The following is a 19,823-nucleotide window of genomic DNA, read 5'->3' on the forward strand; positions in this document are numbered from 1 at the left end:
GGCGATGCATGGGAGGGGACCCGAATCTTCGGGCCATTTGCTGTTATTGGCCTGGGAGCCTCTATGGGTAGAGGCCCGACCTCTCTCCTTGCCACGGCGTTGGCCTCTCTGATTGTACTGGCCACTATTACCCTGGTTAGAGGACCAGTTGTTGGCAAAGTATTGTTGTTGTTGATTCTGCTGCTGGCGTTGGTCACGAAAAAGGCGCTTATTGCCATAGCCGCGTCTGTTAGGTGGCCTAGAAATCTGGTGAAGGGTCTTGATTGTGTCAAACTCCTTTTTAGCATTTTCTAGAGCCTCATCAACTGCCTTACCAAAGAGATTGGTATCCTCTATAGGTTTGTTGATCAGGGAAGCCTGTGTTTCAGGTTTAAACCCCGAATTGCGCAGCCAGACATGGCGTTTGAGGAGTATCCCTTGGACTAGGGAACGCCCAGCAGTCTCTACAGCATCTAAAGTGTTTTTAACGATGCTTTGGTTCACTAGTGTCCCTTCCGTGATTGTGGCCAGAAGGCGTGTACGCAGGGGTTCTGGTGCCTCTTCAGCGTCGCTACGTAGCAAGCTCCACTGTGCGTCTGCGTAGCTTGCTAGTAAAGAGTTGTTATTAGCGATCCTTGCTGAGAAAGCGGCGGAAGAAGCTGTGATTCTTTTCCCCAGGGCATACAGCTTTTTCTCCTCCTTGTCTGGAGGTGCCTCGCTGGTGGACAGTGGCACCCCTGCCCTCTTCCTTGTATTTGTTACTACAAGGGAGTCTGGTACGGAGTGGCCCCTGACGTATAAAGGGTCAGAAGGAGATGGACTGAAGAGTTTTTCTATTCGAGGGTTGACCCCTCTGACCAATGCAGGAGTGGATAGAGAAGGGGTGATTCTTCTTTTTACTGAGGCAAGGAGTGGAATGGTTTGACTGACAGGGGGTTTCTCCTTAATTACTTTTTCCACAAAGTCAATGTCAGGAGAGGTCTCCCCTGTGTCTATTTCGAAATGTGCTGCTGCTTTGCGCAACAGTGCATTAAACGTAGGCTGGTCATCTATAGGAGATGTGTTCCTAATAGGCGAGTCTTTGGGAGGAGATAGGGTTATGGCATCAGGGTCAGAGTACGCTGATGGGGACTGCCAGGGGTGTGAGGTAACTACCTCTAGTTCTTCTCCGAAGCCCCTGCACCTGTATCTGGATCTTCTTGAAAACCCTCCTCCTCTAGGTTTCGCTCTTCCTCTACACCCAAAAACTCATCCTCTTCCTGAAAATGTTGTTCCTCTTCAGTGAAGTCATACACATTTAATTCGTCATGCAAAGGATTAAACAATCTAGGTAATTTGACCCTGGGGTCCTCCTGGGGTCCTTCTCTTGGTCTTTTGGGTGTTGGTGGGTTTTGGGTTTCCATAAACCTTTCCATCTTCTCCATACAGAAATGGAGTCTCTCCAGAGTTTCATGGGGTACCCCTGAGTAGTGTGGGGGGGGGGGGGGGGATTAGTGTTTTCTGCATGGAAACGCTTTGACCTCTCCCACAACGTTGAACAAAGGTTTCCGTCGCCGTCTGAAAAGCCTTCCGGTAGGCCAGGAGTCCCTCTAGATGAAGGGGGCAGTTCCTGGCTCCCCATCGGTTTTTTCGGCGTGTCTTTAGCCCTTCGCGCGGTATTCGACGTGTCTTTCGTCGTCCGCTTATGGGTATCGGCGGAAACAATCCTCGCTAGGCTCTCGACAAGTAAATTGTCTGTGGAGGTTTCTGGTCTCGACGTTACGGGCGTTGCGTGTTGTACTGCGACGGGCGCTCTTACATGGAGCGTTACGTCAGATGGTTTTGGGGTAGCGCCTTTATTTGTGGAAAGCCCAGTCGCTGGTCGCGGCTGTGTTTGCGAGTGGGATTTAGACTCTTACGGTCTGAGGTAGATGCCGGGGTGCCCTCCGTCTCCTTCGGCGCTGATGGATTCTTCGTCTTCGATAAAGAAGAGCCGTGGGTTGTGTGCTTATGGGAGTGAGTCTTTTGTGCGTCCTTGTCGCCGGGGTTTTCATCCCCATAAGCAGGGCGTGAGCCGAGCCCGCCAGGGACGGACGTCGAGGAGCGTGAGCGCTCCCCCAAGAGGTTTAAGACTTCCGCAACGGAGGTCGTGTTATCACCTTCCTCGTCACTTTGGGCAACGGCGACGGGTGAGGAATCGGACTTCGACATGGCATAGGCCGCCCACCTCTTGACTCTACATTCTTTTAGAGTTTTGGGTTTTAAAAGCTGACAAGCCGCGCAGCCGTCTTCTTTATGATCGAGGGGCAAGCAACGATTACAGCGTTTATGCTTGTCCTTCCAGGTGTACTTGCCCTTGCAGCGCAGGCAAAACCTAAAGGGTGTCCTCTCCATAGCTGAGGCAATAATTAGTGGTGATAACAACCCCGAGGGAAAGGGAAGGGAAAAGGAAAGGCATTCTCGAAGAGAAACAAGATAGTTCAACCCCCACTCTCCCTACTGTATGTTGGCCGGCGAGGCCAGGCCACGTGTTCGGCAGCGCCGAAGGATCTCCTCCGTCTCGTCTCCTCCGTCGAAGATCTTTTTCGGCGGAGAAACAGCTTCGCAGCTACGTCGAGGGGAGGGATCTATGTGTTAATGTAATAAGTCAGGACCAAGGTCCAGGAAATATGTTTTGCAATGTCTCTCGAGGAGCTCCGCGTAAAGGCGACCAAAAGCTGGGCGGAAAAAAACAATCTGAGGGACCTCGACGCGTGAGGGATTGTGGGTACACCGCACGTCACTATAGGGACAGTGTTACAGACACGCCTTGTCGACGTCCCCTTTTCAACTACGAAAAACAAAATGCAATACTCCGCAGTGACCAATGGATGTCGGACCTATGCACAGCATGTGATTCTAAGCAGATTAACAAACATCAGAAATTTTGTTACAGGTGGTATCTCACTGCGGAAAGGTTGCACCACATTGTTAGAGATTATTCTGCTGCTCATCGGTAGGGTTGTGATGCAGTGGGTTCCCTTTTTCATGCTCTCTAAAATAAAGGACATTACAGGGCTGTCTCTCCCCATGGACCAATGGGTGGTAATCCAGGGTGATACGGGTACTGGTCTGTTCCTTCTTTCTGGCCCAATGGCCACTCTAATTGGACATTTTCAGCTGGCACCGTAACTGACTATTGACCGAAACTGGAAGTCTGTTGATGGCCCAGTGGTCCAGATGTGATGGCCCAGTGGTCCAGATGTGATGGGTAAACATTTGGGACGTTCTGGTTGCTGACAAAATGACAGCGCTGTGTGAGGAGGATACTGAGGATAGTTCAGCGGCAACGTGCTCGCCTTGGAAGCAAGGAGACACGGAGCACCACAGGTTCGATCCCTTAGAAACCTCTGGGTAATAAGCGCGTTATAAATAACCCAGCATGTCATGTCATGAAGGGCGGTATTCCAAATATATCTCTGTCTAGAGCTCATTTATTGATTTTACAGAGAACTATCCTGCGATTGTTACAAAGCCTCCCCTCTTGCGACACTTTCCATCGTGGTAATGCTATTTAAGCTTTGTGGTGGTGAATCGGTTGACACTGTTTGTGGGGGGGGGGGTGCGGGGGAAGTTGGCTCTTGTTTTACATTGTGCTACATTTGTATCATATAGTCCTTTGTCACCAGGATTGTCTGAACTGTGCCTTTCATGTATATTCCTTTCTGTACCCACAGTAAGTTAAAAAAAGTTTGTTGAAAGAAAGAAAATATACTCCCACTAGGAATGCGAATGACCTTTTTTACTCCTCAAAAAATCATTTTACTCCCAGCTTTAAAAAATAGATAGTAAATACTCCCATTTCAAAATCTTAACTGGAACACTGAGTTCTGCTGTTATTGTTTTTCCTTGAAATGAAAAGATAATCATCAAAGTAAGCTGTGCCTTCAACTGCTGTCTGGGTAAATTAATCAAGTCAAATGCCATATCAGACAATCACTTGTTTCATTTATCAAGTAGGTTGGCTTCCATATTTGTTTTTGCTTTGGATTGCCCTGTGCAGACTGTATTACATACAATATGTGCATAGAAATGGAAAGGGTTTAGTGTTTCAACTTACCAAACATGGGAGAACTGGTCCAAGCCCATCACAGAGTGCTCAGGATTGTTAAAGACACTTTTGTTTATCCTCAAACGGGCGCGTGAAATGCTGCAAACAGAGGGCTGCCTTGGCGTTCCATTCTTTGCCGAAAAACATGACTCAATGTAACCAATGGGATGCGTCAAAATATTACCTATCAAAAGAACATGATAAACATATAAAAGAAAATCACACCGTGGTAAAAATATTCTTACATGGAAAGAGTTTCGAGTCACAACTTTATAGGTTAGGGTTTCGAACTTACATTTCCACAAGATATGATATGGCATTTATAGCGCGCCTATACACAAGTGTTTCAAGGCGCGACGAGGCAAGGGAGGGCGAACAGGGGGAAGACAGACAACAATCCTACTAGGTCAGGCGTCATTCAGATCGCGCAAGTGTGAGGGAAAGGGGGAGGGGACAGTGCAGTACATGGGAAAAGAATAAAAAGCAATATGTGACAGTAGGCCAGCAGGTGGCAAATGCAGGGGTAAGTGCAGGCATCAGGTGTCAAGTGCTGGTAGTGGGACTGTAGGGATACAGAAAACAGTCACCAAGTGCAGGGGTTGCCAGGAAGGCAGTGCAGGTATGCGACTGGCGGGGGAGGGAACCTGGGCACCAAGATCAGAGGGTGGCCAGGTAACCAGTGCCGATTCAGCCAGGAAGTCAGCAGGGGAGAGGAGGAGAAAAAGCGGAAGCAAAGAGAAAGGTTTTGAGGTGCTTCCGGAACCAGAGATGATTCACCTCAAGTTCCAGGGAAGCAGGGAGGCTGTTCCAGATGGAGGCCCCAGCTGAGGAAAGAGATCTCCCACCAACTTGTTGCTTAGAGAAGCAACTGACCGTGTGGGAGTTGGAGGCGGATGAGCGAAGAGCTCTAGAACGGAGATATTTAGGGAGAGAGAGTTGAAGGTATTGAGGCCCCAAACCCCAGAAGGCCTTGTGGACAATGCAGAGGGTTTTGTACTTGATCCTCGCTGCCACTGGGAGCCAGTGCAGAGATTTCAGTCCTGGAGAGATACGATCCCTGGGCTTGAGGCCAAGGACATGTCTTGCAGTCCTGATCTGGATGAGTTGCAAAGGGCAGAGGGTAGAAGCAGGCAGTTTTAGAAAGAGGCTGTTGCAATAGTCCAGCCTAGAGAGAACCAGAGCTCGGGAGACAGCAAGCTTTTGCGGGAAGGAGAGGAAAGGAAGAATACCTCTGAGGAGGTGTAGATGGTAGTGTGACTTCTTAGAGATGTCAGAGACGTGAGGAGAGAAGGAGAGTGTGGAGTCGAAGATGACCCCCAAGGTTTTTTGCCTCATAGGTGGGAGCAGGAGGAGGGCCAAGAGAGACCAGCCAGAGAGTGACAGGAAAGGAGGGAGTGGGTGTGCGATGAGGAGAATTTCGGTTTTATTGGCATTGAGGCAGAGATCATTGGCGACACACCACTCCTGGATGGCGGACAGACAGAGATGAGAGAGGGAGAAGAGGTGGTTGAGGGTAGCCTGAAAATTAGCTGAGTGTCATCCGCATAGCACTGGAAGTTGGGGCAGAGCGCGGCAATGCGGTGGGCAAGAAGTGCCAAGTATTGGTTGAAAAGCCAGGGAGAGAGGTTAGACCCCTGGGGAATACCAAAGGTAGAGATAGAGACAGAGGAGAGGAAGGACCCAAGTTGAACCTAGGAGGGTTGATCAGAGAGGAAAGAAGTCAGCCATGCTAGAGCCTGACCAGTGATCCCCCCCGTTATCACGGAGACGGTTGAGCAGGATGGCATGGTTGACTGTGTCAAAGGCAGAAGAGAGATCAAGTAAGATGAGGATAAAGGGGGTGTTGGAATCGAGGTTGGAGAGCAGGTCTTCACGGATGTTCAGGAAAGCAGTTTCCGTGCTTCTGGCAGCTCTGAAGCCAGACTGATGATCATGGAGACAACCAACAGATTCAGTGTGAAGATTGAGCTGGGAGATGGCCAGCTTTTCCAAGAGTTTGCCCAGGAAAGGCATTATGGAGATTGGGCGATAGTTGGCAGGGCAGAAAGGGTCGGCAGTGGGTTTCTTAAGAAGAGGGTGCACCAGGGGGTGCTTCAGGGGGGAAGGGAAGACTCCAGTGGCGAAGGAGTGGTTGCAAAAGTTGGCCAGAGCAGGAGCCAGGGAGTCAATGTGGTCCTTGATGGTTTTGGAGGAACAGGGGTGAACCTGTTTTGATGAGACTTTCATAGATCGGACTTGTCTAGAAACCTTGTCTGGGGAGAACAGGGGAAAGGCAGAGAAGGGGGGAGGAGAGGCGGCCGAGGAAGGGCCAGAAGAAGAGCAGGGAGGAAGGGGAGAGGAGTAAAGTGAGGACAGGATTTCCTGAGTTTTAGTGATGAAATGAGAGGCCAATGTAATGCAGAGGGCCTGGGAGGGGGGCAGGAGAGGTAGAGACTGTGGCAGGATTGGCCAGTTCCTTGTAGATTTTAAAGAGTTCAGCCGAGTTGTAGATGCTGCAGAGACGAGGGCTTGTATGTGAGCTCTCTTCTTGGTGAGGACAGAGCCGGTATTGCCTTTGGAGCAGGCGGCAGACCAGTTTGTCAGAGGATGTACATGAAGCACGCCATTTCCTCTCAGCCACCATGCACTTGCGTTTAAGGGTGATGAGGTCCGAGTCGTACCAGGAGTTGCACTTGGCTTTGGGCTTCAGGCGGATCCTCATGACAGGGACAAGAACATCGAGATTATCAGATATAGCAGAGTGGAGCATGGAGTGGGCTGTGTCATGGTGTGAGTCAGCCAAAGAGGGATAGGGGGGTGAGAAAGTGGTGGCAAAAGCCTCATCTGACACCCGCTTCATGGGTCAGATGACAGAGAAGATGGGTGGCATTGATGGAGTTGGCTTGGCCTGAGGTGTAGAGAGGGTGAGCTGGGAGGAAAGGAGAAAGTGATCACTCCAGGAGAGAGGAGTGGTGAGAGGGATAGAAAGAGGAAGGTCTGAGGAGATCAGAACATCAAGGATATGCCCTGCAGAGTGAGTCGAGCCAGAGGGGAGAATAGCGAGTGAGAGAGAGTTGCAAAGGTTGAGAAAAAGTCCAGAGGAAGGACAGGAAGCATCCAGGTGGATGTTGAAGTCTCCAAGAAGGAGGAGTTGAGTGGTCGAGACCAGGAGGTAAGAGGAAAGGCCCGCCCACTCAGAGAAGAAGGAAGTGATCTGACCAGGTGGCCGGAAGGTAGTAGCCACAGTAAGGGAATAGCTAGGAGGGAGAGAGAGCCTGCAGATGAGGCATTCGAAAGAGGAGTAGGCCTGCGTAGGAATATCAGAGGCAGGAATCAACTCAGGGAATATCAGGGCTACACCCCCTCTGGATCGTTTGGACCTGGGCACGGAGAGGATCTTGTAGGTGTCGGGGAGGAGAGTGTCAAAGCTCGTGACAGAGCTTGCCATGAACCATGTCTCAGTGAGACCGAGGACATTGAGGTCTAGCTCCTCCAGAAGGCGGCAGATGTCGGAGGAGTGTTTGACAGCTGAGCGAGAGTTAAGAGTGGCAATATGGAGAAGGTTGCCATCCTTGAAAGACTTCCGGGAAGGGGTACAAATCAAGGGTATGCCCTGCAGAGGTGTAGAAGAAGCCTGAGGGGGTGGCAGAAAGGGAAAGAGGAGGAGAGGGAAAGGTAGCCAAGGAGGAGGCAGCAGAGGGAGGCGAGGAAGCCGTGGGGCAAGGGGGAGAGGGAACGGCAGGAGAAGAAAGGAAATTGATGAGGCGTGGGAAGCATCTATCTAAGAGGAGAAGGTTGGCCTGAGGGCCTTGGACCAAGACAGTACCATTCACATGAATATTAATGATGACCTTAGAGGAGTGGAAGGAGGCCAGGAGGGCCTCCCACCGGGTGCCACTATTAATGGAAGAAGAAGAGAAAGGAGAGCGCACAGAGACCATGAGCCTCATTACGAGGTCGGCGGTAAGGGGTTAACGGCAACAGTAAGGGTGCTATTGCCGTTAACCCCTTACCGCCGCACTACGAGGTCCCTTAGCGGGACCTGTTAAGGGACCAGGGAGCTAATAACGGGCCTGCTATTAGCGGGCCCGTTATTAGCTCCTTCCCCATTCCCATTGAGCCCTGTGGGGGCTCGAATGGGAATGGGGAATGGTTCTCAGAATGGGGACTTACCGGGTCCTCCAAGGTTGGAATGACCCGGTAAGTACCCATTCCGAGAAACCAGACCCGGTATGCGGTAAGGGGGTAGCCATGGTGCTTCTAGCACCATGGCTACCTCCTACCTCGTAATGAGGCCCTATATGTAGGGTCCATTGGTCTGGTGAGGGAACGAAAAAGAGGATGTCGGTGAAAGTTTGCATGAAGGAGGCACTGGTATAGGTGTCAGCGATAGGGAGGCCTGGGTTGGAAACCAGGATGTCCTTTTTAAAGTTCTTCCTACCAGATTTAGTGAGGAGAGCAGGATAGTCGATAGAGAAGCACTTAGAAAAGATAGGAGAGACAGAGAGCACCATAGAGTAGGGGGAGGAGAGAAAGGAAGGGAGAGGGAGGGGAGAACACTAGGGAGGGACAACGGGCAGGGTGCAAGCAGAGGAGACAGTCAGGCGACACAAGATGAACAGTATGACAGGACGACAGATTTTAAATACTCTCACAGTGCAATTTGAGTTTGAGAATCCTAATAAGGGGGAAAATGCTTAGGTTTTGCAATGTAGTTTTAATACTCTCACAGTGCAATTTTAGAAACACCCTGCTAGGTGGACAGGGGTATGATGAGTAGAGTGCGGGTCGCCCCTGGTGGATGGCTGGCCACTGGCTTCACCTGCGGACACCTGGAGACACAGCCAGGAGCCGCCTCAATGGAAGCCGCCCTTTGCCAAGAGGCCCTTAGCCACAGGGGGGCTGCCGGGCAGGGGGCTGCCCTGGGAGGGTCAATAAGAGCAGCAAGCCCGCCAATCGGGGGTGTGGGCTTGCAAGGAGGGGGAGGGAAGGCAAGGGGAAGTGAATGCAGGGGATGGAGGGAGGAAACAGGAACACAGAGAGCGCTCATAGCGCGAAATCAGGAGGCAAACAGAGAAAATAAAAATAAATCCAGGAGGGGCTTTGCACCCCTGTCCTCACCTGTTGGCAGCACAAGGAAAGTAACAAGGCTGGGACTCGGAGCCCAGTCACCCTAAACACACGGGAAGCAGCCCGCCAATCAGTGGGTGTGGGCTTGCAGGGAGGGGGGAGGTAAGGCAAGGGGGAGTGGATGCAGGTGAGGGAGGGAAGAGGAACACAGAGAGCGCTCGTAGCGTGAAATCAGGCAGCAAACAGAGAAAATAAAAACAAATCCAGGAGGGGCTTTGCAACCCTGTCCTCGCCTGTGGGCAGCACAAAGAAAGTAACAAGGCTGGGACTCGGAGCCACAGTCACCCTCAACACACGGGCAGCAGCCCGTGTGTTTAGGGTGAAGGGTTTCTTCATTTGCAGACTGCGAAGATAACCAAGAACACGTGTTTCATTGTCAATTACAAATATCACACACAATTCATTTGCTTTAAAATGGCAACAATGGACTGGATACAGTACATGCAGGCTCAAACTGGCCTATGCAATGTGAGGCTTATTGAGGAAATGTGCAGCACTTCAATGACTTTGTTTATTAGGAAGCTCGTAGTTCTGATCATTGCTCCTTGGCCAATTATCTTTACATTTGCATTGCATAATCCCCCAGACCTTTGTGGCTATTGTAGACCACATCCCCTTTTTCCATTGACATTCATTCATACACACACCACTTTAGTTAGTAATGGGACGAGGAACAAGCAACAACAAGAGACAAAAGAATCTAGAACCACTAATGTGCGGTCTAGTAGTCAGAGAACCAATTATCATGGTGGGACGTTTAAATACCCACACTACAGGATGAACAGAGACAATGGTGTCGACTATAGCTGTGGACGCGAACAGACCAAGGGCCTCATTACGAGGAGAGCGGTAAGGGGTTAACGGCGCCAGTAAAGGTGCCGGAGCCGTTAACCCCTTACCGCCCTATTACAAGGTCTGCTCGCGGACCTGGTTTTACCAGGCGTCCTTAGCGAGTCCCGCGAGCAGCCCAGCATGCTAACAATGGGCCCGTAACTAACGGGCCCGTTGTTAGCATGCTCCCCATTCCCATTGAGCCCTATGCGGGCTCAATTGGGAATGTGGATGTACCAGGTCCGGGTTCCCTGAATAGGGAAATACGGGGCCCTCCAAGGTTGGAATGGCCTGGTACTTCCCCATTCAGGGAACCTGGACCCGGTACCCAGAACTGAGGTAGCCATGCCGGAAAAAGCGGCATGGTTACCTCCTTCCTCGTAATGAGGCCCAAAGTCTCCCCGGGAAACAGCGCAGAAGGAAGAGCGAGTACTGGTGTGGTGGAGCGAAGAGGCTCACCGAAGAGCGCCATGGCAAGAAAGCAGCAGGCTGAGTGGACGCAGAGAACAGAGGCGAAGCTCTGGGGCATTCGTAAGTATGGGCAAGCCGACCAAGGCTTACCGGAGCTCTGATCCAAGGTGCTGGGGGAAGTGGCGATCGCAGAAGCCAGAAGGAGCCGAGGGAAGCCAAAGCAAAGCAGACTTCAGTGTAGCGGGTGCTACGGCTCACTGAGAGAGAAACCAAAGGCGCCAGGAGAGAGCAGTGAGTCCCGTGAGATGGGAAAGGGACACCGGGGCACATTGGAGGCAGCCTGCATATAGAAATAACAGGAAATGGAATGCTGAAACAAAGTAAAGGTACCAATGACATTTCACGTATAAACGAGCACTTTTTGTATACCGATTCAAATGGAAGTAAGCAGTTTAAATGCTGATTTGAATGAAAGGAGTTTTGTGTGGAAACTTATGAATATCCATGAACTGTGAGAAATAACAGGAAGTGAAATGCTGAAGCAGAGTAAAAGGTACAAATGACATTTCATGTATAACCAACCACTTTTTGAATACTGATTCAAATGAAAGTAAGGCAGGGCCGATACCCCGTCCCTGCAAAATCCACCAGCTGACTTCATTACCTGGGTCCGCGCTTAGAAAACTCTGGGTGTTTAAGCGCGTTATAAATACGCAACTAAGACAAAAACAATTACGCAACTACAAAAACAAACAATTCCTGTAACAGCACCTCGATGCCCGCGGGCTATGTGAGCGCTTTAAAAATGTAAAATAAATTAAATGAAAAAAAAAATGAAATTACGAACCACGAGGCCCGCAATACACATAAGATGGCCGTCGCTGCCATAGTCATGGCAACCGCCACAACAAAACCAACTGGAAGGCCGGATTGGGCCCCACACCTCGCTGCGCCCTCCTCTTCTGCTTTAAAGGTAGAGGAGGCACGCTGTGAGGCGAAGCCGCAAAGGGAAGGCCAGGAGGAAAGGCCGAAATCCATCTCTGCAGCTCTCTGCTGCTTGAAGGTGCAGAAGGCCACCCACCAACTGCCATCTGTAGGTAAGCGTAATGCCACTGCCCACGATGTCCGCATCCCCGACATTACCGTGAGAAATGACCGACTACGCGCACGCACGATCTGGTCACTAGTCACCACCTACTGCCAGAGTACTAATCTAAGACTATCTCGCCTCAGGGCAAGACTAGGAATGCACTCACGCCCACGCATACCCCCTCAGTTGATAGCAAATTCGTGCCTGTACTCTTCCGCACGTTCAGCACTCACCAAGTCCGCCCACATCCACCCCTGTACTCCATCTCTGACAAGCCCCTCGAAGGCTACACACACACCCCCCTACCTGGCCACCTTCCCACACTCATCAAAATCTGCTCATAACCGCGCCTAAAAGGCCAGAGCACAATGTAATTCACGTCCGACCTGCTGCCGTCAAATCACCGTTACGCAACAAAGTTGCTCCGCCCTTCGGTGTAGCCTCGGCACGGACGGAAAACCGATTGCCTCTAAACACTAACAATGATTTCCTGGCACACGCTGAGGCCCCCCAACAGCACCCAAGCAGAAATCAACAATTCTGCCAGGAGTCATGTATCTCCCAACTGCAGCATTCCCACCTCGGTGGCATGTACTACACAAATATTTGCATCCTTTCTCTCTACCATGCCTACATTTGTAATGCCATGTGCCATTGCTGCATGTACTCCTCAACCATGTATTGCTGCCAACACTGTTTGTAATGTACCCCCACCAGTCTATTGCGCCCCACTGACATGCAATGCTCATCACGCTACCCTGCCTACTATAGAGGCGCCCATTATTGTCCTGCCAGCATGTACTATTGTGCCCTGCACCAATCTGACACCATATACTGATGTACCCTGCACTGGTCTGCCACCATGTATTGATGTGCCCTGCACCGGTTCGCAACCATGTATTAATGTACCCTGCACTGATCTGCCACCATGTATTGATGCACCCTGCACTTATCTGCCTGCCACCATATGTTGATGTGCCCTGCACTCATCTGCCACTATCTACTGTTGGGAAAACTGCTTGCAATGTACACACACCTGTCGCTTACGTCACACCGTCATGTAACGTCAATCCTAACCTCCTGCGTACTACTGCGCTGGCTTCTCCTAGCGTTCCCCCCCGCCCCACATTCTCAAGCCCACCTCAAATGTGCCCTGATCAACTCTCGCTCGTTATCAGCTCATGCACTCGACGTGCATGACTTGGTCACCAGCAACAGGCTCGACCTCCTCTTTCTCAGAGAAACCTGGCTAACAGAGACCTCCGGACCTGACCTTAACCTGGCAGTACCCGAGGGGTACATTATTTACAGACAAGACCGCTCCTCCCATAGAGGGGGAGGTGTAGCCGTCATTGCCAAAGACTCCCTATCCATCAGGACCATTCAGAAGGACCTTGATCAGACTTCTGATTATCTCCTACTCAAACTCAAGCTCTCAGAAAATTGCACCTACACCATCCACCTCATATACCGTCCTCCTGGCCCCTCCAAAGAATTCCAACATGCTCTTATCCACTCCCTCTCAACAACTTTAAAAATGCATCTAAAATTCTGCTCTTGGGGGACCTCAATTTAGGTCTCAATGACCCTAAGGACCCACAAGCCAAAAAACCTCAACAAATTACTGCGCAACTTGGGGTTCGCGCAAGCAGTCTCCAGCCCCACTCACACCAAAGGACGCACCCTAGACTGGGTTGCCCACCATAACTGCATACTAAGCCTCCCTGTGATCACCCCACAACCCTGGTCCGACCACCACTGTATTTTCTTCAACATCCTCAACAACCGAACTCCTGCTAGTTTGTGCCCCCTGGAGAAAACTGGATAACCAATATTCCACCTTCTCTATCGACAACATCCCCATCACCATGTCACCTTCCATCAAAACACTACGTGTCTACCTCAAACCCAACCTGACCATGGATAGGCAAGTCAACGGCATAGCCTCCTCCTTTGCCTATCACTCTAAACTCATCAACTCAGTCAGATCCTTTTTGTCCCAGCAAAACTGCCTCACTATCGCCAGGGCCATAATTGGTTCCAGGCTTGACTACTGTAATGCACTTCTCATCGGCACTTCTGTTAAAAACGTTTGCCAAACTCCAAATCGTTCAAAATAAGGCACTCAGAGCCGCCACCGGCCTTGCGCGTAGAGAACACATCTCAGAACTCAGAAGACAGGTCCACTGGCTCCCAGTTAAGGAGAGGATCACTTTCAAAGCCCTCGCCTTGACTCACAAGTGCCTCCATGAGCTTGCCCCCCCTACTTGGAAGGCAGAATCACCAAACCGGACACTCTCAGAACCTCCAGATCTCCCTACTCCAAAATCCTATCTGTTCCTAGAACCCATAAATCCCGGGCGGGTGGCTCTAGCTTCCCCACTGTCGCCCCCCTACTCTGGAACTCCGTACCGCCTCACATCAGGAACATTGAATCCCACTCAGCCTTTCGCAAAGCCATCAAAACCAACCTCTTTGTCTGACTGTTTCAACTTGCATTTTATGACAATTATGCATAACCATGTATTGTAAACAAGTACTCTTGGGCGGCTTTATTTTAACCCCTTATTCAAGCCTTCTTAAGATCCTATATAGCGCCTCGATGCCTGTGGGCTGTAGCGCGCTCTACAAATTTAACTAAATAAATAAATAAGCAATTTGGATACTGATTTGAATTAAATCAGTTTTGTGTGGAAACCTATGAATATCCATAAACTGTGAAAATTGAGAGACCAGGTAGTGGCCAGAGCCATATAAATTATATTACATAAGTATGTGTTTCAAGAGAAACTGCAAACTTTGAGGGAACAAATATTGGCCAGAGTCATATGAACTATATCACATAAGTGTATGTTTCCAGAGAGACAAGTATTGGCAAGAGCCACAAGAAGAGGGGATAATACACATGGAATTGGTGGCAAACTTATGTGTTGAGGTTTCAGGAGACACAAATAGGTGAAAGTACATCCTTTTCATAATAACCAACAAGAAAAGGTAAAGCATCACGAGATTGTGAAACAAGTCTGAACTAAATACCACTGTGAAGCTGAAGCAGTGGCAATGTGCAGGTGAAGGAGAAACCAGTCAGGTGTATAGGTTGTGTGACCTGTAATGGGTGGATGGTGTGGTACAACAACTGCGCCTAGACGAGAACACCCATCAATGGGACGCAAACTGAAATACCTGCAACAGGGCTTGTGGGTGAATCTGCAGGAAACCCAGTGTGAACAGGAACAGGAACAGGAACAGGATTTGAATTTTGTTGAATTATTGCATTAAAAGACCTGAAGCCTTGGGGAAGGGAGATCCCTTTGGGCTTTGTGAACTATCCTGAAGCCTTTGGGAAAAGAAAAACACTTTGGGCCTCATCACGAGTTGGGCGGCATTACCGCCGGGATACCGTTGGGACTAATAGCGTTACCGCCAAACCCCCTGGCGCTAATAGCGCCGGATCACAGGTTTGGTGGAACGGTAATTCCCCATTGGGCCCATTCGGGAATTCCCCATTCCCCATTGGGCCCAATGGGGAATTTACAGTGCAACTACCGTCAGCGGTATTAACACTAGGTAATTGCACTGAAAATCAGCAAATTCCCGGCACATTTACCCCCAGCTGATAGCTGGGGGTAAATGCAGCCAAACCCGTGATTTGGCAGACCCTTAAACGCAGCAGTATTAGAATTTCTGCCGCTAAGGGTTACAGCCAAACTCGTGGTGAGGCTGTTTGTGTCTTGTGAACTATTTAGAAACATTGAAGGAAAAACACTTTTTGGGAGACTTTGTGAACTATTGTGCATTGGGGAAGGGAGATGCTTTACAATCCAGAGCTGGAAGAAGCATGGAACTGTTATTTGAACACTTATGATTTTGAACCTGACATCCCTACACATAGAGGTGAGGACAAGTGGAGGTTTTGCCACAGACAGATATTTACTTTGGACATCCTGGCATAGACTATCCTTACTTTCGTTTAGGTATGGAAATTGCACCTTAGTATAGGGCAAGTTATGCCTTTTTCCTACCCTCTTTTGATTTAATAAAAGTATAAAGAGAAAACTTGAATTCAGTTGTCTGTGTCTACTTCATGATGCCTTCACAATGTCCAAAGTAAAAATATGTCCAATGTCGGAAATCCTATTCTGGCCCTCACACTCTAAAACCGAACTCTAAAGTGCAAAGGATAGTGTCTCTGGATCTCAAGGTGCAAAAATGTTCGACTTCAACAAAAAATATCCAAAGGAAAAGGTTCCAAGTGGTTAATATTCACAATACCAGGGATTGACTCCCTTACCCTGGTTTTCTTTGCCAATATGAAAAGGTCAAACAAAGAATAGCCAAGTTCTTTTGACCCCCAAAAGGATAGCTCCCTCCTCTTGGCACATTCGCAGTTCTCAGGAAAATAGCTCCTTTCCCCAGGTTTCTCTTTACATTTCAAATAATTTAGACTCCTAAGGGCATGTGGCTTCCTAGGAATTCTCCACATTCTTGGCTTTGCCTGGTATACTATCTTGCCAGGGCTTTCACACAATGGGCCGCATCACGAGTTTGGTTGTAACCCATAAATGCGGCGGTAACGCTATTACCGCCACGTTTAAAGGTCCACCAAATCACAGGTTTGGCGGATTTACCCCCAGCTCTGAGCTAGGGGCAAATCTGCCACGATTTTGCCAATTTTCGGCTCTAACACCGGTAACAGCCCGAACATTCCCCATTGGGCCCAACAGGGAATGGGAAATTCCCAAATGGGCCCAATGGGGAATGGGGACTAACCGCTCGGCCAAACCAGTGATCAGGCGCTATTAGCGCTGGGGGGTTTGGCAGTAGGGCTAAGCCCCGGTGGTAATACCGCCAGGGTTAGCGCCCAACTCGTGATGAGGCCCAATGTGTTTTCCTTTTTTCCTTTTATCCATGAAACGTTAATTGCCCACTGTTGGCATATTTTTCTTTGTTTAACAGTGTTTGTGTAAATAATACATCTCTCTTTCATACAATCGGTCTCTGCCTCTTCTCCAAGTGCGTTGACTTTTACTTGACTTTCTTTCACAATTACTCTGGTTTCTCTTTTAAGGTGTGGGTTGCACAACCCCTTTGTGGCATAGCTTACAAGTATGTAAGCTTCTTCACAGATTTCACTTTCCTCACTTCTTGCTTTTATGAAGCGACGTACACTCTCAGACACCCAGTAACCCTTCCATTTTTCCTGAGCTTCCTGGGTGCTTTAGTGTCCCTCGCGATTCTGTGCTTCGGTTTGCTGGCTCGGCATGCGCCCGTTAGCTGCTGCACCCTCACTGTGTCTGTATACGATTCCTCCTGACTTGCGCGCCTCTTCTGCTGTCTGGGTCAGCCTCAACACTGTTTCCCGCTGCGCACTCAACCTCAGAGCACTGGTCAGTGTCTGTTCAGGTCGCCGTGCATCTCAGCATCTGCAGCTCTCACTGCTTGCCATCAGCTGGGCTGGTTTTAAACTTCTCAGCATGATTGAATAGTTTCCAAAGACTAGACCGCTGTGTGGGCTTACCGGTTTTAGTGATTTTCATTGTTTTACCCTTCTTTATCGTCTCAATTGTTATCATGTCGTTCCTTATGGGATGTTGAGGAAAGTGGTATGGGAACCTTTTGTGAGTGATCATTACTGCTCCCTGCCTCTTCCTCGTCTCAGAGGTTGATATATTGTTCTTTATGTCATGTTGGGGATTACTTAAAGTCGATCTGGTACATGGTTGAGGGAGAGTGTCACAATATGCATGAGGAATGGATGCAACATCCCTGAGAGGACGGGGGTATGTGACTTTCCCTAATGATGTCATGTCATCCCCTTGATGGTCGCCTCCCCCCAGGTGGTCCTCCCTCAAAGCCGTCCTCCGGGTCAGTATCAGGCAGCGGCTGCCGTCCCCTGGCCACATAGGGAGAGCCTACCTCAGGGAAAGGAGTGATGACATCATAAGATTCATCACATATGGCATTAGAGTTGTATAAACAAAAAGCTTCTTACCGCCCGATGGTTAAACATTTCATAGAAGCAGGACATAGATCAGAAGATTTTAGATGGGGAGTGCTACAACAAGCAAAGGGAACTAATGTAGGAAAAAATAAAAAGGCACTGGTAGAACAGAGAATGATATTCAAATTACTTAATAACACAATGGGGCTGAACAAGAAAGTAGAGTGGGAAACATGATAAAGTATTAGGATTTCTATGTCCGGTTGTTTGTGAAACTTGGTGAATTTGGATGTTTCATGCACTAGATAACAACAATATATGTGTGGTTTGTAATGAAAGGCATAAATGATATGCACGGATAACATAACATATCGCCAAGATACTGGATTTTATTGCAGGAATCAATTTTTCTTTAAATGCAAATTAGGTAGTGTTTATAAACTACATTCCCCTTCTTTTCTATATATTAAAAAAAGGCAACAACATTTACTTTAAAACAAGGCATATTAGTTATATAAATAGGATGCCGCTAGGGGCCTGGTTAGCAGTGAGTATCTAACCACGTTAGTGATCGGGTCTATAAACTACAATCACCATCTTTCCTAAAAAAGGGAAGTAACACGTATAAGTCCTTATGAGGCAAATGCGGATAATGGCACAGACAGAAGTGATAAGTTAACTGAAACAGTAATAGAGTCTAAAAACAACTTTTCCCATCTTCCCAAAGATAATGTAATATAATTTACAAGCCCATATAAGGAAAAAACTGACAGTGGTGTAGTTTGCTTTGTACAATGCACAGGAAGTAAGCTTTGAGATTGGGAAGTTTATAAATGGTTCAGAAAACCATGGTTAAGGGTCGATGGGCCGGACTGTATGCTATTTATGTTTCGCAGGCAAATGGTCATAGATAAAAAGACAAGAAAGCTTGAAATTATGGGTCAGCTCATAAGAGGTAGCACAAGTACTTTTCACATGTAAGGGTTTATCTAGATATACAAGGGAAGGTTCCAACTATAGGTTTGGAACTAATTTGCCATATATTCATTTGTGTCTCTCCAGATAAAGAACCCCTTTGGAGCAAGTGGAGTAAGCACAACATTAACATGATGTTAAACAAATGAGGGCTAACAAGATAGGCCTTTAGCAATAACAGAAGAAGGTTTACGTTGTATTCCCCTGAAGAATGTCTGGCACATATGGGCATTAGGGACAGAAACATACATATGTAGCGGGATGAGGACAGTACAGAAGACTGTACATATTGTGAGAGATACATGGTTTTGCAGTAAAGTATATGTTTGGGGAGACCAAGACAAAATAGAAGATTGTGCTTTCAGTGAGGAAACATGAGTATAGTACATGTTGATTTGGCTGTGCATGAAGTGCAAGTCTTTTAATCTTTTCATATATGAAATGCACATTTGGATGAGGAATCTGGAGGGATGTAAGTACTCTGGAATTAAGTATTATCTATTTTGTATATGTTTGTAGTTTATCAGGTTTTTGTATATTTTTTATATGACTATGATTAAATGCATATTTGGCATAAAGTGATTAACAAGCGTTATATTTGCGATTAGCTATTTAGATTTTAGGATATCGCTGTAAAAGATCAATTGAGTATTTACAGATGTGTTGTGGAGTTTTAAAAATGAATTGGAAATTAGGAGGGCACAAAAAAAGTATCACTTTAGTATCCCACTGTAGTCCCCATGATGTCGCTGTATGCCCCCCAGCTCCTCTGGTTCCCCGTGTTGTCGCTGAAAAACCCCAGCCCCTCTCGTCCTTCGTGTTGTCGCTGTGTGCCCCCAGACCACTCTGGCCCCCGATGTGGTCGCAGTGTGCCCCCTTGCCCCCTGGTTCCCATGTTGGCGCTGAAAATCCCCAGCCTCTCTGGCCCCAGTGTTGTCGCTGTGTGCCCCCAGCCCCTCTGGTGCCCTGTGATGTCACAAAGTGCCCCACGCCCTCTGGTCCCCCAGTGATGTTGCTTGTGCCCTCAACACCTCTAGCCCCCGTGTTGTGGCCGTGTGCCCCAAGCCCCTCGCGCCCCTGTGATTTCACTGCCTGTGCCCTTCAACCCCTCTGGTCCCCTGTGATGTCGCCATGTGTCCCAGGCTCCTCTGGTCCCTGTGATGTCTCTGTGTCCCCAAGCCACCTCTGGTTCCCCATGATGTCGCTGTGTGCCTCCAACCCTCTCCCATCTCTGTGATCGCGCTGTGTCCCCCCAGCCCCTCTGGCACCCGGTGATATCGCATGTGCCCCAACCCCTATGGTCCCACGTGTTGTCACTGTGTGCCCCCAGACCCGCTGATCCTCCATGTTGTCGCTGTGTGTCCCCAGCCCCCTTCGCCCCCCCATGATGGCACTGTGTACCCCTCATCCCCTCTGGT

The 19,823-nt window shown here is 48.9% G+C and overlaps 1 protein-coding gene across 3 annotated transcripts in view; it reads right to left on the bottom strand.

The window, feature by feature from the left end:
• The window catches only part of TRMO (tRNA methyltransferase O), a 324,135-nt gene that overhangs the window by 202,966 nt on the left and 101,346 nt on the right, over nt 1-19,823 (bottom strand). For 2 of the 3 annotated variants that reach the window (XM_069626387.1, XM_069626388.1), the window contains exons 2-3: nt 10,550-10,739; nt 4,058-4,232 (exon numbers count right to left, since the gene is read on the bottom strand). In XM_069626387.1, the coding sequence (XP_069482488.1) occupies nt 4,058-4,086 (29 nt within the window). In that variant the 5' untranslated portion in view covers nt 4,087-4,232; nt 10,550-10,739. The remainder of the gene's footprint in view (nt 1-4,057; nt 4,233-10,549; nt 10,740-19,823) is intronic. The other variant, XM_069626386.1, reaches the window with a different exon arrangement.

The sequence above is a fragment of the Ambystoma mexicanum genome, chromosome 6p, assembly GCF_040938575.1.
Source record: "Ambystoma mexicanum isolate Mex_15411 chromosome 6p, UKY_AmexF1_1, whole genome shotgun sequence".
Classification (NCBI taxonomy): Eukaryota; Metazoa; Chordata; class Amphibia; order Caudata; family Ambystomatidae; genus Ambystoma; species Ambystoma mexicanum.